This window comes from Pseudopodoces humilis, chromosome 19, assembly GCF_049639895.1.
Source record: "Pseudopodoces humilis isolate 2021_Gansu_Grassland_sample_001 chromosome 19, ASM4963989v1, whole genome shotgun sequence".
Classification (NCBI taxonomy): Eukaryota; Metazoa; Chordata; class Aves; order Passeriformes; family Paridae; genus Pseudopodoces; species Pseudopodoces humilis.
In genome coordinates this window covers 4,484,823-4,505,112 of record NC_142218.1, presented here as the reverse complement: position 1 = coordinate 4,505,112, position 20,290 = coordinate 4,484,823, and the positions used below count along the sequence as shown (strand labels likewise).

Here is a 20,290-nt window from a genome sequence, read left to right as displayed (position 1 = left end):
TCACTTCATTTCAGCCCAAATCTCCGAGCTCTACCTCTGCATCCAAGGTGGCTGAAGCCACAATCAGGCGAAGATCCCCACGCTTCTTCTGAACCTGGGAGAGAGACCAACAACACCCAGAGTTAAAACTGTTTTCTGAAATGCAAGACTGGGACCAAGACCTAGAGAACCCAGAGAAACCTCTCTGTAAAACTACTTTAAACTACAAGATAGATGATGAATGAAGCATCCATATCACCCCACAGGTCTAAGGACCCAGTGACTGTTTGGAGTTTTATGTATTTACTTTAAGGGCATTCAGTCAGTTATTTTAATCTACGTTTAATTTCTGGTGGGCGTCAAATCTTTAGCAGGTTGAAAGTCAGCAACAAGCCCCTATCAGATCACATGATCAACAGTGCATTTTTGGTACTATCAGCTAAGGAGAGATTTCAGCATCGGGGGGAAGAAACAGAGGATCCTGAACGTCAGATGACCAAAGTAAATAGCTGGGTATGTACAATAGGCTGTGGGATAAATGAGGAAGCAGCAATCACACTCCCTAAATGAGGAAGCAGCAATCATGCTCCCTCAATTACCAGCCATCAGGATCAGAGGTTGAATGAAAAGGATGAAAATTAAAACAGTTACAGAGAATTGTAATAAATTACCAAGTTAAAATTACAGAATTACACTGAATTAAGAAAGAATTACCTTTTTTAGTAAGCCAATAGCAATGTCTGTATAAAGAGTCCTTTCATGAGCTTCATCCAGCATGAGGACACTGTGAAAAAAGCAGAAAGGTTTCAGAAATTAACTGACACTAGAATCAGTGTCTCCCTGTCTTCTAGAAACATCATTATCTGAAATCTGATGCTGGGCTATTACTATTCACAGCCACTTACAGCATTGGGCAAGTTAAAAAAACTTGCAGCAATGAAGTAGGGAGAAAAATGTACCTGAAAAATGACATCACATGGGACATAAACACTGTTCTCTACTCAGGCTAGTTTTTGGAATGGAGTAGAAGAAAAGAAGTCAATGTTTACTGTACTGCATAGGTTTTCTGGATATCAGAAAAGCCTATTTGTTGATGATTTTTTTTTATAAGGAAGAAAGAATAATTTAAAATTAGGAAATGAAACAATTTAGGCTCCTTAAGGCCCCCTTAGCTTTTGTCTCAAAACTACAGCATCAAATCCTGATGCTTTTGGTGTCACAATGATCAACTAACAAAATATGTTGTTGCTAAAAACAATGTTTTTACAACATAAAGAATTCAGATTTCTAAAATAATTTTCAATTTTTTGGTATTTAATTTATAATAGCCACTAATAATTTATAAAAGCAGCTTCCATAACAGCTTAAAAAAGCAGGTTTTTACCAAATTGCACTCCAGCAAGCACTCATTCCATGTTTTCTTACCTGTATCTTGTTAATAAAGGATCAGCCATCATTTCCCTCACCAGCATACCATCAGTTAGAAACTAGAAGTGAATGCAAAAAATAAAAGTAAAAAAATCCTTATGATATAGTCTCAACTAACTGTGATCTTTAAAGATGATTTTCTAGGCTTTTGCCTGAATGTTTCCTTGCCTTTAATTTTCTAATGATCTACCAAATTAGACTGTGACTGCAACTGTGGTCTTGAACTACACAAGAATTGATGGTAAAACCCTCCACATTTCCAACTCTAAATGAATAATCATCATGCTTTAAAAAAATTTAATTCAGCTCTATTTAATGAACAAGTACCTCCATTTCTTTCACTGTAAAAGGAACATCAACCTCTGAAAAAAGAAATCACAAAGCAAATTGTCTCATTGAGCATCACTGCTATTCCAGCACAACTAAAGCAAATCCTCTTCTGCAGAAACACAAGCAACACTAACATTGCTCATAGCACTGAAGAACAGCTGCAAAGTTGCTATTTAATCTACCAAATTATCTCTCAGCCTTCTCATCTTGGGTTTTATCTGTGATTTTAATCAAAATCTATTTTTAGAGGAGGATACTTTCAATCTGTGATTCACTGCAGCCTTTCCCTATGACTCTGAGTGACACACAGGTCACACCAGCGCCGCACCAACAGCTGGCCATGCCTTGAAATTTTCCTCTAGATTTAAAACAGTGCTTGTCAGACGATCAGAATAGAACAGGTACTTATGCTATTAAGTTTTGGATTGCCAAAGCCACTTCAAGCATAATTCTGAGGTACCCACCTGGGAAACTGAAATGTTACCTATTCTCTTGACTGGGCATCACAAGGTTCTCATTAATTTTGCATAAGTACTTGAAGAGTTTCAACTAATCCTTTCAGAGTAACCACATGGTGTTCGCGTTTCACCTTAATTCTTGTAGCCTGTGGGTCTGTGCAGTCGTCAAACCGGATACAGTATCCAACCTCGTGTCCCAGCACTGCACCTCTTTCATCAGCAACTCGGCCTGCAACCTGAGAAAAGAGATCCTTGTAAGCAAGAACCAGCTCAGCACGCTTCACTTGTGTCATCACAAACGACAAAGCCATCTAAAGACATAATAAAACTCCACAATACATAAATTAGTCCCTGTAGAATTCCAACCATAAGTTACTGTCAGTGATTTGAGTGACACTCTAACCCATACCTACAAGCAATGAATTCATGATTTCAGTTGGAATCTTACCACCCCATTACCTTCAGCCCAAGAATTCAGGATAATTGTCAGCCTGGGTAATGCAAGCAGAAGTTCAGGAATTTCTAAACTATGCCTTATATCTTTGAAACTACCTCTCTTTATTTCTAAGAACTCCCCTCCTCCAGACAGGAGAGCAGGTAAGTCACCTATTAAAATAAAATATCATTTTCAGTTCAAGACAAAGCAATAAATCATCAGTTATATTCCTCATCTCCTGTAACAGCCACAGCCCATGCAGTCTGCAACAACAGTTTCAAAGAAAAATCCTGCTGAGTCCATGTTCTAAGCCTGAATGGAATAATCTTTCTATTTTAGGCTTAAAAATGACGCACTAAGACTATGAAAGGGAAAAGAGAAGTGAGTTTGCTGTAAGAAGTCATTGCAGCACTCACAACATCTCCTGTAGAACTTGTGCTCTGTCAGCATAGGATGCCCTATGAAGGAGAAAAGGGAGGACACTGCAGGCAGACTGCCCAAAGCACAAGATGCAGAGCACTGCTAGAGACTGTTCCCTTAACCAGGCTGGGTCTGGTTGAAGAATATTGGATTCTACACTGGTAGATAATGGTGTGTTGTAGATACCTTTTACTTTATAACAGAGAACAGGCAAAATGCTGTTATAAAACAGCACCTCAGTTCTCTGTATAAATAGAATGCTGCAGCGGAAACTTCACCCAAGTCAGTGCCTGGCAGCAGTTGTGAAGACAAAGGAGCACTGGAATGTTTTCTGTGTATGCTGCTATCAGAGAGGAGAAGTCGTTGCCCTCAGCATCTCCTTTTCCCCCCTCACAGCACATTGTTATGATCTCCAAGACATAATATGTATAGGCAAGAATTTCTCACAATAAAACTTTTTCTTTTTCTGCCTGACATTTTTACAAGGGGAAACCAAAAAACCCACACAAACAAACAAACACAGAAAAGAAGATTAAAAACCTAGTTATGAATTGCTAAAAAGAGGTACACAACCTCTTCCACTGGCTGCATAACTATATACAGATTTATATCACTGTTTCACCTTGTGAAGGAAGTTGAGGGTCACACAAGCACAGTTCTAGTCCTGAGTCAATCACAGCTCAGCCCTAACTTCTGTACACAGTTCTGCTGACATCAGTCAATTTTACTTCAAAGCTTCTACATCTGCAATTCTGGAATGTTGGAACGTTTGGCCAGACCCACTAATCAGGTTGAATTCAGTGTGTAACACCAGCAACTCTTAGAGAAAGATAAGCAGAAACATCTATTCATTCAGAAGCTCATGCAGATTCCTGCTATTCAGCAAAACCTGCTGATGAACTGGAGGTGATAATGCCTGGACTGGGGAGATGGGGACACTCACTGAAACAGCAGCGACCCGCCGAGGCTGTGTCACCCCAACAACTCTTCCTTCGGCTGTCCAGCCAGCTTCAGCCAGGTACTGCAAACAACAATGGGGATAAGAGAGACACTGGTCATGCTGTGGTTACACCAGGGTGTTAGTTCCTCCCACTTTGTGTTTTTACCTGGTTCTGCTCAATATTCCATGTAAGATCCCCTGAGGATGACCTCATTTTACCAACAGAAACAGACACTTACTTGTGGAATCTGCGTTGATTTCCCGCATCCTGTTTCCCCAATAATCACCAGAGTCTGGTAGTTCTCCACTAAGTAAAGTATGTGATTTCTTAGCTGAAAGAGAAGATGACATTTAAACATAAAAAACAGATTGCACAAAAATAAGAAAACAATTAAAATTATAATATTTATATATCTGGCAGACACAGTATCTTCTTGTTACATGGAGTTCACTGCCCAAAGCTAAACAGTCCTTTAAAAACCATAAATTACATGTACAGCATATAGTAAATAACATACATCTACAAAGTCCTTAGAACTGTCAGTTACAGTTGTCAAACAGAACAATAAATTCCAATAAATAGAGAGCAAACTCATAAAATTCTTATTTATATTGCAGTGATTTTATACTGCTCTTTCAAAAAAAAAAAAAAAAAAGACACAAGAACTAGACATCATACAACAGATTTAATGTGTCAAAAAGAACTTCTGTACCTTAAAAACAGGCAGCTTTTGCCTTTGTTGTTCAATGGAGAGGGAAGCATAAGGGTTGTAGATGACGGTCACAGCGCTGCTTTCAGCAGGGCTCTGCCTCTCCTCTGAGACACTGACACCAGGACCTTCCGAGCCTACACAACAGGAGTGAATCTTAACTGCAACAGTACATTTCTGCCTGGTGTATCACAATACAATAAAAATGTTTCATACAAATAGGAATCATGGGTGGCAGCATATTAAAAAAAAAACCAAACAAGTTCCCTGTGAAAGCAATTGAAACATTACCTAACAATAAACAAAGGATATAACCCTCACTTCAGCTCTGAACTTACCTCAGGAACTGAAACTTGATTTATTGCTGCTGCAAATTATCACAAAACTACTGACAACTGAAACTGTGGAATCACGTAAGTGAACTAGAAACACAAACTCATCTCAGTAACAGAATGTGCCATATCCAGCTGCAGATTCAGCTGGGAAAGTCTGAGACTAAAGAGGAGGATTCCCCTGTTTTGTAGGATTTCCTTGCTTGCACTTCTCCCACTGTTAAAAGGTTAACAAGCAGTTCTACCACAAATCAACAATTACTGTGACTGTTTCCAAGATGCTTCTCCACTGAGCTGCTCTCTCTGGTGTTAACCACAGTTATTCCCATCCATAGCTCAGATTTTGCTCCTCCATCAGAACTCCTCAGGATTTCCCTGCACACTCCACATCCCCTCAAGACCCCTGCAAAGAGCGACACACCCACCCCACAACCCACCCACCCCATACTGGGCAGCACCCAGCTGGAGCCACCAACACCCCCTGCCTTTGGCAGTGAAGGGACAGCCATTTCCCCACTGTCCTCGCTGGATCATCAAGGTTGGAAAAGACCTTCAAGACCATCCAGTCCAAGCATCAACCCTGCACCACCACTGTAATCCCTAAACCACATCGCCCAGCACCAGATTCAGACGCCTCTGGAAAACCCTCAGGGATGGTGACTCCACCTCCCCGGGCAAATTATGCCTGACCACCCGAACAGTGAAATAAAAAATTATAACAGCTAAAGGGAGTCTCCCGTGTCTCGGTTGAAGAGCCGTTCCCCCGGTTCTCTCACGGCAGACACCGCAGAAGAGCCCGGCTCCCAGCTCAGTTCAGCCTCCCGGCAGGGACTGGAGGGAGCGAAGAGGTCACCCCTGAGCCTCCTCTCCCAGAGACAAAGCAAACCCCGCTCCCCCCGCCGCTCCTCACAAGACACGTTCTCGAATCCTTTCAGAGCCTTGTTGCCCTTCTCCGTAAATGCTCCAGCGACCCCAAAGAGCCGAGGGGGGCAGCGCCGCCGGCTTTCGCCGCACCCCTCACCACGGCCAGGCAGGTCGGAGCTCTGTCCCCCACACCCCTCACCACGGGCAGCAGGGCTGCACTCCCCGCGGCGGGGCTGCACTCCCCCCGGCGGGGCTCCATCCCCCGCACCCCCACACCGCGCACCCCCACACCCCTCACCCGGCTTCCAAAACTTCACCGGCCCCACGGGCGCCGCCATCTTGGGGTGAGAGGGCGACCGGAAGCGGCGCGCGGTGCCCACGTGACGCGGAGCGCGTTGCCATGGAGCCCGCGCGCCCCGGCCCCCTCAGCGCGCCGGGACCGATCAGGGACCGATCAGTGACTGATCAGTGACCGATCAGTGACCGATCAGTGATAGATCAGTGACCGATCAGTGACCGATCAGTGATAGATCAGGGACCGATCAGTGACCGATCAGTGACCGATCAGTGACCGATCAGTGATAGATCAGTGACCGATCAGTGATAGATCAGGGACCGATCAGTGACTGATCAGTGACCGATCAGTGATAGATCAGGGACCGATCAGTGACCGATCAGTGACTGATCAGGGACCGATCAGTGATAGATCAGTGACCGATCAGTGACTGATCAGTGACAGATCAGTGATAGATCAGGGACTGATCAGGGACCGATCAGTGACTGATCAGTGACCGATCAGTGACAGATCAGTGATAGATCAGGGACCGATCAGGGACCGATCAGTGACTGATCAGTGACAGATCAGTGACCGATCAGTGATAGATCAGGGACCGATCAGGGACCGATCAGTGACAGATCAGTGACAGATCAGGGACCGATCAGTGACTGATCAGTGACCGACCAGTGACCGATCAGTGACAGATCAGTGACAGACCAGTGACCGATCAGTGACAGATCAGTGACCGATCAGTGACCGATCAGTGACAGATCTGCTCCGGCCAGTGAAGCACCGGCCCCTTCCCTCACAGCCCCCAGCGCTCACAACCATGAGAACACCGAGCAGTTCCTCGTACCGCTCTGTAACACCCAATGCCCGGAAAAGTGCCACGCGAGCGGGTGGCTCGGCAGTGCTACAGTGATTCTGCGAGGAGCAGAGGACTATAAGGGAATAAGGTACAAATTGGGATCAGGTGAGGCCCTGGCACAGAGAAGCTGTGGCTGCCCCTGGATCCCTGGAAGTGTCCAAGGCCAGGCTGGATGGGGCTTGGAGCAGCCTGGGATAGCGGGAGGTGTCCCTGCCCATGGCAGGGGGTGGGATGAGATCGGCTTTAAGGTCTTTTCCAACCCAACCCATTCTGTGGTCACCTGGCAGAGCACATAGGATTTAATGGAGTTGAAAGATCACTGCCCAAAAGTCCCTACTCATTAATTTATTAGAGCTGATTCCTTTCCCAGTGAAGGATGTCTCCACACTACCCACAGCACAGCTGCTGCACTTGACACCAGGCAGCTGAAGGACAAGCCACAAACACTCCCCTGAAAGCCCATGGAAGTAACTGTTGAATCAAACTTAATGTAGGTTCTGAGCTAATTGAGTAGAAGCTAAAGGAAATATAAAAAATAGAAAGCCCAAACTGCTCCTAGTAAGTTTAGTAATACTGTCATATATTCATGCTTATGGGAAAGTAAAAATCGAATCACATCCTATATTCTTAAAACTTCCCACACTAGCAATGCAATTATGGTGGTTAAAACAAACTGCACCCCACAACACTCTACCTCTGTGGTCACTTGTCATGCTGAGTGACCACATGTAAAAGAGGTTATTAAGTTATAATTATGATGTTCTTAAAGTTCTAAGTGTTCAATGTACTTTTGATATTAAGTTCACACTATCAAAAATAAACACAACTCGCAGTATTTCGGATCACTGATATATTAGTAATTGTTGAGAAAAAATCCCACATGGAAAGAGCTGCCTATGAAAGAAATGAGGTGAATAATAAAGTGGAAAAGTTATCCTTGAGAAAATATATACAGATAATTATTATGAAAATAAGATTGCACAAACAGTATTTTGCGTAGAGCTCAACACAATAGGAATTTGCCTTTATGGAAAATATAGCTAAGAATAAAAATACATATTTCAAACTTCTTTACATCTGGATGGAAGGTAATAGCACAAAGCTATAAACTATTGAATATTTACAAATTAGGAAGGCCAGAATGATTACATTTCTATGATTGTAAGTACAGAAGAAAGAGGGCCCAGATTAGTTGCATACTAATCAGTACATTTTTGCAATGTCCATTTTTGTAAGATCCCTCTATCCAGTTTAATGTCACCTTGCTGCTGCTTAGCCAAAATCCATGTGAAATTCCCCTGCCAAGTTTTAATCTTCCCCTCTGAAGCCCAGAGCCCACAAGACACTCACACAAGCACATACCCGACTGTTTTGCAGTAGAAGAGCCACAAGAACAACTGAGAAATGGTAAACCTTGGTTTTTACTAGTGAGTATCTGCAGTGGCAGGCTGCTGGAGCTTCAGTACCTCAATGTGCAGCTGTTTGGGAGGATAGCTTATCCATTTGAGGGTGTTTTGGAGTTTTTTCCCCTATGGAAATTTATAGGTTCGCAAATAATAATAAAAAATTAAGCTTCCAAGAGACCTTAAAAATGGTTCTGTTGCCTACTTTGGTGTCATTGCATTTCTGGTGGAATTAGGACTTTTGTGAAGAGGCACCAGCTTCACAGATTTCAGATCTACTCAGCTTTTTCCACAAGATCTGACAGCAGCAGCAGCAGCCACAAAGAAAACACAAAGTCTGTCTGGTAATGTCAAGGCATTGGTCTCATTTGGCTCTCCTACAAACACAGCAGGTCTTTTAGAATATGATCACTTGCACACATTTATTGCATGATGTCCAACAACCCAAACAGTCTAATATAAAGGCCATGTAAAATACAGTCACTGCTAAAGCCTTGTTTGCTGGCACATTAGCTCATTCTGCCTGCCAGCATAGGTTTGAATGAATAAAATACAAATTTGAGGAGTAGTAGTGGGGTACCGACCCATTGGTTTCTAGATTAGGGTTACTCCTGTTCCGTGTCATGAACCAGCTGGTTTGTACAACACAAGACCAAAACTGATTTCAGAGCCTGCTTTCATCTTGGAACAGACTTTCAAGCAACATTAATTTCAATACCTAGATTTCTTTAAAAAAAAAAAAAAAAAAAAAAGTTGAGCTACTGAGCTATGGCACTGCCAACCCATCAGCTTAAAACATGCATGAACAGGCTGAGAAATGAAGATTTAACAGAACAGTAGAAGTCAATAATGGCTTTATAGTATTCTTCAAAAAAAGCCACAATTCCAGTTTCACTTTCTCTCAGTCTGAGGTTTCTTTCCCAGCTGCCCTCACAAACACACTGCAAGACAGTGCTGGACAGGGATGGACGGACGTGGTTCCTGAAGTTCTGCTTCTTGCTCTGCATGGACATGCACTTCATCTCTCTATGATCCAGTGTGGCCTCATAACCAGGGAGCCATTCCTCTTAGTCAGCGGGGGAGAGGTGTGCATCGTGTTATTTGGGGTGTACACAGCCTCCCTGGAGGCGTGCAGCCAGCTCCTCTTCCTCTTCAGATCTCCTACAAATGCTCTCAGATATAAAAATTCCATTCTCAGGAAGTGTTCCCTGGTCATGTCTCTGGAAGCCACTGTTATCCTGAACAGCTGGTCCCGCACCCTGTTCTTCTTGCAGCTGGAAAACTCTTTGAGGTTGACAGGCTTTGACCGTGAATGAAGAATCCGAAATTCCAGGTCAAAGTGCGCAACGGTGGGGCCTGACAGGATCAAAATGTTACTGCTGTTCAGCTTCCCATCTGTCCATGTAAAACTAGCAAAGGAAGAGTGAGAAAATTATAAGTGAATTCAAAATAATCAGTAAAGAAAGTGTTCACTGAAAATTCTCCTTCATCATGTTTAGTTATGTTGTTCTTACAACCCAACTGATGAGCATTGGGCTCTTCTAAGGATAAATGTTGGCTATAAAGTCTGATAAGGAAAGCAATTCTGCAGCATTGCTGGTTTTCCTTTCCATGAAGAGAAATCATGTAAAGAGAGAGAAAAAAATTGGCACTTGCCTGTAGGAGCCCGTTGTCACTCTAATGCCATCAATTAACATGAACTTTTCACGTACTTTTCCAATGATTTTGGCACCTGACCTGGTGCAGTATGTGCTCCCGGTGATAATCCGAACCCTCATCAACTGTTAAAGACATGGCCAGAGTCAGGTGGACTGCAAAGTTCAGTGACTGCATTCAAAGGAATAACACAGCAATAACCATCCCTGAGGAACTGTGCACTGGCACAAGAGTCACCCACTGAGAACCGAGTGAGGATCTTGTTTTTGTAGGCAAAGAGGTGACATTAAAGGGAAAACCCATAAACTGACTGTGCAGAATGTGACTGTGAAAATTCCTGTCACCTAATCATCAGGATCCAAATTCCACAGACTCCTGAGAACCTGCTTCTCCCTCAGCCTTCAAAGTCTTGGCGAGCCCAAGCAACTCCAGTCATGCTTTAGGAACTGGACATTCCTCCTGCATTTCCTTGAACATTCAATTAGTATCTGTGCTCAGAAAGCAGCTGTAACATCCAATTACAAAGGTTTCTGATTTTCTATTAATCACTGTCTTAGGTAAGAATAGTAAAATCTTCCAAGGTAGAGCTGGAGCAACCTAACACCCATTTTAAGTTGTGGCAGCAGGTGTAATAATTTCTTCTTTTGACAGCTTAAAGATTACAGTCATAAGAGGATCAGTTCCCTACCCCTATAAATATGACAAGGCTTACCTTTTCCTGCTCAAGGTCAACTCCCAGATCCTTGCACATTTTTAGAAAGTGGGAAAATGAAGACTGATCTAGAAGGATATACACTTTAACTTTCCGTTGGCTACAGGCTTCCAAGAGGTCTGTGAAGATATCAGTATCTGTGAAGGAATCCATAACCAGAGCAATCATCTGAAACGAGTTTAAGAAGAAATCATTAGGTTTTTTCCACAGCATCGCAAGGGAGATAGCACATGAGAAATTTGACTTTCAAATTAAATATTCCTCCCTGCCTTTTTTTCAGGTGGTTATGGAACATGGTACAGTTTTCTGTGATACAGAGTATTCTTCCTCACACTGAGGTAGAACCAGACACCTGGTTTTGACCTATATGAAGCAAATTTGGTCTCTTCCTAAGCAAGAGGGCTTGTTTTGGTTTTATTTCTTCAGAACAGATGTTCCTCAAAAGCACTGTGAGAAGAAAAAGGTGAGCTTACTTTCAATGCTACAGTTTTCCAGTCTTTCAACTTTGCAAATATAAAAATAAACTGTAAGAAAACCTAAAACCACCAGTGTCTGACTGCTCTTTACATCTCACCTAAGATAAAAGTCAGGTTCGTCTTCGCTATATTATTCGGATTCTCACATTTCAAGTCAAGATCTGAGTAAAACCTCCCTTGAGAGCCAGCTCGTACCCCCGCAGATATTCCCCGTGGGCTGAGCCCCGGGGTTTGCCGTGGATCCTCCGCAGGATGGGGAGGGAGCGGCTGTTTCAGAGAGCCGGGAATGGGCACGCTCGGGATGTTTCCACTCCCTGAGGGAACTTAGCGGCACCCAGAGAGCCCGGACTCCGTTTTCAGCAGTATGGGAGCGGGAAAGCTGACAAATAATGAACCTCTTTAAAAAATAACTACAAAAGATGATGGAGAAGACATAAAGCAATACGAAACACCAGAGTAATTAAAAATGGAAGGTGATGTAAGAGTAAGCGAAGCGGAGAAGGACGAGTCGGCCCCGGGAAGCCGCGCGGGCAGGGCAGGGCGCTCCCGGGCACTCACCTGCCGGGCGGAGCGGATCTGCCGCCGCACCGCCTCCTTGCAGCCGTAGATGCTGTCCCCGCAGCCGGGCTGGAAGTGCGCCTCTACCCGCGTCAGCCCGCGGAAGGCGCCGCTGGCGAAGCCCGGCCAGCCCAGCTCCAGCGCCGGCGGCTCCAGGGCCGGGCGCTCGGGGAAGTAGGTGAGCGACGACGCGGCCAGCGAGGCTCCGGCCGGGGGCTCGGCCGCCGGCTCCGGGCCCGCGGCGGGCGGCAGCGCGGCCCGAGCGATGTCCTGCACCTCGGGCTCCGCCAGGAAGGGCGCCAGCTGCTCCCGCCGCAGGAAAGCCCGCAGCGCCTCGGGGCCGCCCGCCACCAGCTCCTCCAGCGCCAGGCGCTGCGCCTCGCTGTACGGCCCGGCCGGCGGCGGCCAGCGCCCCGAGCCCTCCTCCAGACACTGCGATGCCGCGGCCATGGCCGGAGCGCCCCGGCGCTGCCCCGGCTCTTTATAGCGCTCCGCGGGCTCCTCCGCACCTCCCGGCCGGCTCCGCTCCTCCCGGCCGCTCGCCCACGGGACAGTCACGGGTGGCACAGCCCGCAGCCTTCCCCACGCCCAGGGAAGCGCCCGCAGAAGCGCCAACCTCTAAGGAGGAAGGATCAGCCCAGCCCTGGACCTGCTGCCCTGCCCCATCAAAAGGCTGCTCCTAAGGTTGGAGAGGGCAAATGGCCCAAGCAGGAAAGCACCGAGCGCCGACGAAGCGACTTAAGTCACCCCGATTTAAAATGCCAAATAAACAGCAAACAAAGCTCAGCGATGATCAGGTGAAAACCCCATGGCAAAAAGGAGTTTATTTGTAAACTGTTTCTTGTTCCTGTTAGAGTACCTTAACAGCAGCACGGTATAATAAAAAGCACATAGAACAAACAAGGTAATTTTACATACATTCAAGAACTGCAGGACTTGAGCTCTCAAAAATACAACTCGATACTGGCTTTGAAGGTGTAATCTTGGCTCCCTCCCTGCACATTGGTTTGCTGCCAGCATTCCAGATCCACAAATCAAGCAATAAAAGTACCTTATCATTTTGAACAAGTGCAGACAGGACTTTTTTCCCACCTCCAGCTTTAGTGAAGGAGTGGCTGCTTTGAAATCCAGGTAATAAGAGTAGCTAAACCTCTTTGCTTATAGAGATTTCAGACAGAAAAGCCAAAGTTAGTTGTTCTCAACACTTACAGCCTTTTTGAGTTATGGATATTTTTATTCATTCATTCAATATGCAAGCCAACAGCTGAAATGTGCCATCTACTGGACACACTTGCCCCTAAATAAAAAAATACATAACCCAGGCTGATTTGATTTGATTTGGCAGAATTCAGTGTGGTTGGTTACTGAAGTACTGAGATCCAGGTCTAAAGAAAAACAATACAGCTCAGATCTCAGGGACAAACTGCACACACTGCTCAGGTAAGAGACCCAGCAAGCACACACATGCACAGAAATCTGAAAATAGTCAGATAAAGGCTTTGCAAAGCAACCAAACCTAAGGTCCACTCAATATGGGAAATCTTCAAAAAATAAAGTGTCACTTTAGCTCCTCAAGTCAAGTTAGTAATGGAAAAATTATAGAGGGGCAAAGAGTATTTCAGACAGCATAGTTAAAAAAGAGAAAAAGGTTTATTTAACTTCTAAAGTTACTTGTAAATTAACATTACCCAACATAACCCATAACATTCCGTAGTGCACTTGTCAGTTTACTTTTGAACAGCGGCTTTGTCACATGTCCCCAGTGATTGTCTTGCCTTGGAGTTCACTGCAAAGAAGGGAGCACACACATACACATATATATTTATATATCTCTCAACAAAGGCACAAGAGCATGATCAAACTAAAGGGCTAGTTAGTTATTTCTGTTTCAGAAGGCTTAAACAATAGAAAAATAATACAGTTGAAGATAACCTGCAACTGTTTCAACAGACTCTTTGTGACTTTAGTGAAAGAGTAACATGTATATTACAGAAGTTAGAATAAAATCAGCTTTATGGCTCTTTGTAAAAGCTGATTCCTCTCCTGTCAAAGATAAAATAGAAATAAAAGCCAATATTGGGAAAAAAAAAATCATTGAGAATTCCTTGATATAAGATAGATCTCCAAAGCCACTCTGAGCAAGTTTAGTGTGACTCAGATTTTTCCAAGTTTACATAAATTAACACTAGGGCATTAGCAATCCCGGAAAGCAATAATAAGTTCCATTTTGAGGTTAAATACCCAGAATTAAAATGATCTACACCACTAATGTATACAAGAGGAACCTGCAAGTAGTCACTATATAATATCTCTTTTTCATCACTTGCATTGCGTAGTATAAAACAAAGTGCTGGGGAGCAGTGTACAGCATATTAAAAAAGTAAAAGTGCTGGACAGAAGTGGAAGAATCTTTAGGTACAAAGAGACAGCAACTTGAGATTTGGGGTTTGTGTGTTGTGTGGCCAGGACAGGGATCATTTATTCAAGGCAAAGAGCGAGGCGTCGCGGAGGCTGCGCAGGCTGGCACTGATGTCCCGCCTCTGCTTTAGGCTGCTCCTGCCAGGAGGGTACTGGGTCATGTAGCTCGCAGGGCCACGGCCCCGCCGGGACAGGATATCCACCATGTGGCTCAGCTTCGACCTGATCGTCGAGTAGTGGAATTGCCTCTCTTTGTGCAGTTTTTGGAAATATTGTGCCCTGTGACTACTGGGATATTCAAAGGACCGGAGAGAGGATATTGAACCTGTAGAGTTTGCAAGAGAGCACTGGGATGATGATGAAGACAATGATTGCAGACTAGAACTAGATACAGCCTTTCCAGACAGAAAATACTCTTCTTTTGAAAACTTTCTGGGAAGAAGGGGTGTTTCTGTGCCCTCCTCTTCCTTTGTTTGTGTCACTGCTGTCTTCAGCAAAATCGATGTCTGAGTGCCTGTCACTCTGGTCGTGATAGAAGCCTGAGTGCTCATGTCTGCTGTGGCAGCGCTGGCCTGAGTGGCTGCATTACATTTGGTCACAGCTGCCATCTCTCCCCATGGGCCAGTTTGAGTTGATGCACTTTTCTGTTCCACTGTGGCCACTTGATTGCTGAACGACTCCTCTTCACACAGGCAAGAATGCCCCAGCTTACAAAACTTTCCTGCAGGAGTATATTCCATCTGATCTGTTTTTTCCAGCAATTTCTTTGGAGTGCTAGACAGTCTGGCAAATTCTGCTCTCAAGTTGCCTTCCACAGTATAATCTTTAGAGGATTCTGTTCTGGTCAGCAGGTGATTAAACACGGCACTGTTCCTGCAGCTGGACGGTCGCTTTGGGCTGATGGGCAGTGACTGGGCATAAAGAATCCTGAACTGGAGGTCAAAGTGTTCAACCACTTGACCTGACAACACCAGCAAGTTGCTGCTGTTCAGCTTCCCATCAGACCATGTGAAACTGTTGAAAACAAACCAAGACTCACAGTTAATCTCACAGTGCATTTCAATAATACAGCTATAGACAGTAAGACTCAGCTTAAACGTGAAGGTAAGGTAAGAAGTCAACAGACTATTAATTTCTGCAGGAAGAACTCTATTTAGCCATGGCCAAGCTCTCTGCTAGCAACAAGTTGTGTAAACCAGTTTTCCAAAGGCCTTTTCAGATTTGTGTCAGCTCCACTTTGACTCAGCTAGTCCATGTGCCATTGGCACTCATTAATACGGGGCAAACAGCAAAGTTAATGCATCCTTTTGCAACAAATCCCCCTTTCTACAGCTTCACTGGGCACCAGCAGACCCCAATACTTGCCTGTAGGAGCCTGTTGCCACTCTAATGCCATCAATTAACATGAACTTCTCCTTGGCTTTCCCGACAATTTTGGCACCTGACCTCATGTAGTACGTGCTCCCTGTGAGAGTTCGAACTCTCATCATCTGGTTCAGAAAAGAAAGGAAAAAAGTAACATCAAATTTTAGTTAACTTCCAAAAACTTTTGATTAGCAATTCAACTAAAAAGTGGCTACGCACAGTATGGAAAATAGGAATGAAATGAACTTTTTTTAGTTTAGTTTAGGTTTTTTTTACAGTGTCTGTATATGAGTGTTTTTAGTCATACAGTGCTAAATTGCTGATAGATTAGGTGAGAACAGTCAGTTCCAATTAATTACTGCCCAGGAAGGCAGGAGTGTTTTTCCCTCTCCAGAGAAACTTTTACTGCAGTGAACATAAGCCTATCCAAGCCAAGCCATAATACAGCCATGTCCATTTATATTCACAACAACTAAACAAATTACCTGGCTCACATCATCCTAAGCCTTTTAAAAGAAAGTATTAGGAAAGAAAGCAGATGATACCAGAGCTGTACCACCCTTTAGCTTCCCATGCTTCTGTTTTCCTTAGCAAGCAGTTCCTTGAGCCAAAAAAAACCAGCTATTTAAATATTGCAAAATTAAATCCCTGAAAATTGCTGCATCCTCAGGACATGGATCCCAGTGCACACTGCACACACCACATGGGGCTGGTGCACATCATGGTTGTAGTTGCTTAAGCCTTTCAAGGCAGTCTGATACTTTATAGAAAGGTTTATTTGATATGCATAAACCGTACCGCAAAAATAAAAACAAACACTGACCCCAATTTAGTACTTACACTTTCCTGCTCAGGACAAACTCCCAAATTGTTGCACATTTCCAAGAAATGGGGTGCAAAGTTCTGGTCAAGAAGGATGTAGACAGGGACTTGGCGGTTGTTATAGGCATCCTGAAGGTCACTGAAGATCTCAATGTCTGTGAAGGAATCCATCACAAGGGCAATCACCTGCAAGGAAAGTCACACCACTTACTCAAGGTGTTTATTTTACACAAGGCCATTGCCTCTCCCAGCCATTTTCTTCTGCTGCTTTCATCAGGGCCTAATGCACATTTCCTTGTCCTGCTGCACAGGTCCTGGCAAGTTCTAAAAAATTTCTATATTCTCACAATGCTCCTGTAAATGCATTGTGCCCCAGCATGCAAAGCATGGGCCTGAAGAGGTTTTTCTCCTGTCTGCTGCTTTTGTACACTTCCACATCCTCCTTTCCTACACAATCCCCTGTAATGTGGCCAAACTGGGGGAGCTATCACAGCGGAATCCAGACTCCAGACAAACTCCTATCTCCACACCTACTCTCCCAGTGTTTCAGCTACAGGAGAATTAGCTCAAATGGACTCCTTGCTGCCAGATCTCACAAACCCCAGCAGATTTTCAGACTCTTCCTGGTTTCTATATTCTTACTGAGTTTCCATCCCTTACCCTCACAGCAAATCCCTCCCCTCACCCAACAATTCCTTCAAAAAGGCAAATCCTAAGATGGGAATATCACATCTGTGACCCATCTCTCTAGCTAATTCAGAGCCACCTCACACAGATTTGGTGCTAGACTTCTCACCCTTCAAAATCACTTCTGTGGATGGACAACAAGGCATAAAGGATTCAGCTTTATGACTGAATTTTCCACTTCTCTATTCAACCATAAAGCATAAGCATAAAGAACAATGACAATACAACACTGTGGGTACCTGGCACCTGCCCTTATGAGATGGAGGCTGCTGCAGCACACCCAAGGTGTATAAGCATGCAACACAGCTGCTCTGTGTGTGGCATGTCCTGTACTCACAGGAAACCTTTCCCACAGGAACAGGCTGAGCTTTGCATTCCCACCTCTGTCCTGCTCCCTAAGGGACTGCCTCTGTTTGGCTGAGTTCTCATATATAACATGCACAAGCACATGGGTATTTCTAGATAAAGTTACTTTATGCTGGTGCTTGTTGCGTGTGTCCTGAGCTTCTTACCACCCAATCACTTGTCTAAGTGTTGAAGAGGATTAAAATCCAATAAGATGCTTTTGGCAAGACCAGGCAAGTAAGAAAAGCACCTCTGAAAACAAATCAATTCACACTAAATCCTTGGTAACACCGATGCCTTCACATGGCAGCTCAATTCACAGCACGTTTGAGTTCTAGTCCCAGAATTAGCAGCTGAAAAAGAAATACAGTTTTGCCCAAAATATTTAGAGGAAAGAGAAAAAACCCTTTTCTCTACACATCCATTCAAGATAGCAAGGACAAGATCACAGCAGTCATTTGAACTAACTGTATTTGAGTGCATTAGTTAGAGATGGAATTATGCAGCATCTGAAGTTTTCCCCATCTTCACATTAACTTGAGGAACTCAGAAATGATTGAGAAGTATCACAAGGAATTTGACATTCAGTAAATTTTAGGGTGTCAAAAATGTCCATTTATGTCTACAAAAACACTCCCTGGATCAGGCAGAGCCACAAAGGGAGCAGGAGCAGCTTGCCTTGTTCTTGGCTCAGTGTGAGGGACGGTGCTTGTCAGGATGCTGCAAGGAACAATGTTACGAACAAGTACAGCTTTTGCGGGGAATAAACGTCTTTATGGCATTTAGTCGAGTTACCAGACTGGTCTCATATACCTGTAGGGATTGTGTGAGAACAGAGCTTACTCTGTGACCGTTTCTGGCAAGAAGCCCGTGGTTCATGTCATCCTCACACACCCCCTAAGCTTCTGCCCTCGGAAGGGAGCAGAGACGAAGCTCGGTTGCTGATTCAGGGTGTGCCGTGCACGTTACACAAAGAGACAGGGCTTGCTTCATCTGGCCACCCAAAAAGGAAGCTATACATTTAAATTTCAGCTGAGCCAATGGAATGGCTGCTAAGGAGAAGGGTGGTTCCCGGCTAGGGATAACAGTTGGAGGCTGTAAACTCCGGGAATGCAATGATTTACAGGGAACAGTTACAAGGTCCTACACCACGTGATTTTGAAGCCACATTGTGGATCAGAACAAAAAGCGTCCATTCCTGCAGGAGGAAAATCCTGTCAAAAGCAGATCTGAATGTCACTTGGAGGAAATTAGTGAGCAAAGGAAGGGAAATACAATCATGGTGTTCTATCTATAGGTAACCTTCTTTATAGAAGAGACTTTTTCTGCGTCACACCTTTCTGCAAACGAATCTGTCTAGCAGAGCACATTAGTGGGGAATCTTGAACAGGAGATCTTTAGCTCCGATGGAAAGCAGGATCAGCTTTCACTGGGTACAGCGGCTGTGCTGGCCATGGCAGCAGCGCTGGGGGACGGGGAGCTCTTGGCGCATCACCTCCAGAGCACCCGGGGAAGGGAAGGCTCGCAGACGCAGCAAACAGAGCACCACTTTTTCTGTATTTTCAAGCTTGTCCTCCTTAATGAGACTGTCTGCTGGACAAGGGTTTTAAAGCCGCTTGTCTTTGCTCGGTGTCCCACGGCGACGCTTAGCGGTGCCGGGACCGAGTTTTTATGTGCTCGCAGACCCAGGGGAGAGGGGCCCCGGGCAGGGCAGGGCAGGGCAGGGCGCTCCCGGGCACTCACCTGCCGGGCGGAGCGGATCTGCCGCCGCACCGCCTCCTTGCAGCCGTAGATGCTGTCCCCGCAGCCGGGCTGGAAGTGCGCCTCTACCCGCGTCAGCCCGCGGAAGGCGCCGCTGGCGAAGCCCGGCCAGCCCAGCTCCAGCGCCGGCGGCTCCAGGTCCGAGCGCTCGGGGAAGTAGGTGAGCGACGACGCGTCCAGCGAGGCTCCGGCCGAGGGCTCGGCCGCCGGCTCCGGGCCCGCGGGGGGCGGGAGCGCGGCCCGAGCGGTGGCCCGCCGCTCGGGCTCCGACAGGAAGGGCGCCAGCTGCTCCCGCCGCAGGAAAGCCCGCAGCGCCTCGGGGCCGCCCGCCACCAGCTCCTCCAGCGCCAGGCGCTGCGCCTCGCTGTACGGCCCGGCCGGCGGCGGCCAGCGCCCCGAGCCCTCCTCCAGACACTGCGATGCCGCGGCCATGGCCGGAGTGCCGAGCCCGGCAGCTTTGTGGCGAGTTTGAATCCAAACAGCGCGGCCGCCGCCGCCGCCTTCCCCGCCCCTCGCCTCCGTTGGCTCCGGCAGCCGGCACCGCCTCCCCGGGCGGGCCCAGCCCTGGGCCAGCCCTGGGCCAGCCCTGGGCCAGCCCTGGGCCAGCCCTGGGCCAGCCCTGGGCCAGCCCTGGGCCAGCCCTGGGCCAGCCCTGGGCCAGCCCTGGGCCAGCCCTGGGCCAGCCCTGGGCCAGCCCTGGGCCAGCCCTGGGCCAGCCCTGCCCGCCTTCAGGGGACGGGCAGGAATCGAGGAGTTTTTGCCCTGAACAGAATTAAACCCCTCCGAGAAGGGCGCTCGTAACGATGCTTGCTAACAAGTGCCGGAGCTAAAGCCTTGAACACTGCCACGGAAGGCAGGCACAGCTTTGCCTTTGCAGTTTGTCTCCAGCTCCAGCTGCCGCCCCTTCACAGAATCACAGAATATTCTGTGCTGGAAGGGATCCCCAAGCCTCATCAAAGTTCGATTTCCGGCTGTGCACAGGGCAGCACCAAGAGTCCCACCGTGGCCCTGACAGCACTGTCCAAACGCTTCCTGAGCTCTGCAT

General features: G+C 46.1%; 3 protein-coding genes across 4 annotated transcripts in view; all 3 read right to left on the bottom strand.

Annotated features, from left to right (window-relative positions):
* DHX35 (DEAH-box helicase 35) overlaps positions 1-6,246 on the bottom strand; it is a 28,007-nt gene extending 21,761 nt beyond the window's left edge. For both annotated transcript variants that reach the window (XM_088064734.1, XM_005524650.3), the window contains exons 1-8: positions 6,196-6,246; positions 4,705-4,838; positions 4,231-4,323; positions 3,995-4,072; positions 2,327-2,431; positions 1,405-1,466; positions 694-763; positions 35-94 (exon numbers count right to left, since the gene is read on the bottom strand). In XM_088064734.1, coding sequence (XP_087920860.1) covers positions 35-94; positions 694-763; positions 1,405-1,466; positions 2,327-2,431; positions 3,995-4,072; positions 4,231-4,323; positions 4,705-4,838; positions 6,196-6,235 — 642 coding nt within the window. In that variant the 5' untranslated portion in view covers positions 6,236-6,246. The remainder of the gene's footprint in view (positions 1-34; positions 95-693; positions 764-1,404; positions 1,467-2,326; positions 2,432-3,994; positions 4,073-4,230; positions 4,324-4,704; positions 4,839-6,195) is intronic.
* A 2,060-nt stretch (positions 6,247-8,306) lies between these two features.
* Positions 8,307-12,297, bottom strand: LOC102114057 (protein FAM83D-B-like). Its single transcript, XM_005524895.2, has 4 exons — positions 11,848-12,297; positions 10,814-10,981; positions 10,102-10,226; positions 8,307-9,854 (listed from the first exon to the last, which is right to left on the bottom strand). Exons 1-4 carry the CDS (start codon positions 12,295-12,297, stop codon positions 9,464-9,466), a joined length of 1,134 nt encoding a protein of 377 aa, XP_005524952.2. The 3' UTR covers positions 8,307-9,463.
* Positions 12,298-12,640: 343 nt separating this feature from the next.
* Positions 12,641-19,677, bottom strand: LOC102113873 (protein FAM83D-B-like). Its single transcript, XM_005524894.3, has 4 exons — positions 19,228-19,677; positions 16,471-16,638; positions 15,631-15,755; positions 12,641-15,279 (listed from the first exon to the last, which is right to left on the bottom strand). Exons 1-4 carry the CDS (start codon positions 19,675-19,677, stop codon positions 14,322-14,324), a joined length of 1,701 nt encoding a protein of 566 aa, XP_005524951.2. The 3' UTR covers positions 12,641-14,321.
* Between the last annotated feature and the right edge of the window lie 613 nt (positions 19,678-20,290).

Coding starts and splice junctions, on each gene's coding strand:
- LOC102114057 (XM_005524895.2), bottom strand. CDS start 12,297: ATGGCCGCGGCATCGCAGTGTCTGGAGGAGGGCTCGGGGCGCTGGCCG. Junction 10,227..10,813: donor TTGACCTTGAGCAGGAAAAG/GTAAGCCTTGTC, acceptor TGTCTTTAACAG/TTGATGAGGGTTCGGATTAT. Junction 9,855..10,101: donor GTGACAACGGGCTCCTACAG/GCAAGTGCCAAT, acceptor TTCCTTTGCTAG/TTTTACATGGACAGATGGGA.
- LOC102113873 (XM_005524894.3), bottom strand. CDS start 19,677: ATGGCCGCGGCATCGCAGTGTCTGGAGGAGGGCTCGGGGCGCTGGCCG. Junction 16,639..19,227: donor AGATCCGCTCCGCCCGGCAG/GTGAGTGCCCGG, acceptor CTTTCCTTGCAG/GTGATTGCCCTTGTGATGGA. Junction 15,756..16,470: donor TTTGTCCTGAGCAGGAAAGT/GTAAGTACTAAA, acceptor TTTCTGAACCAG/ATGATGAGAGTTCGAACTCT.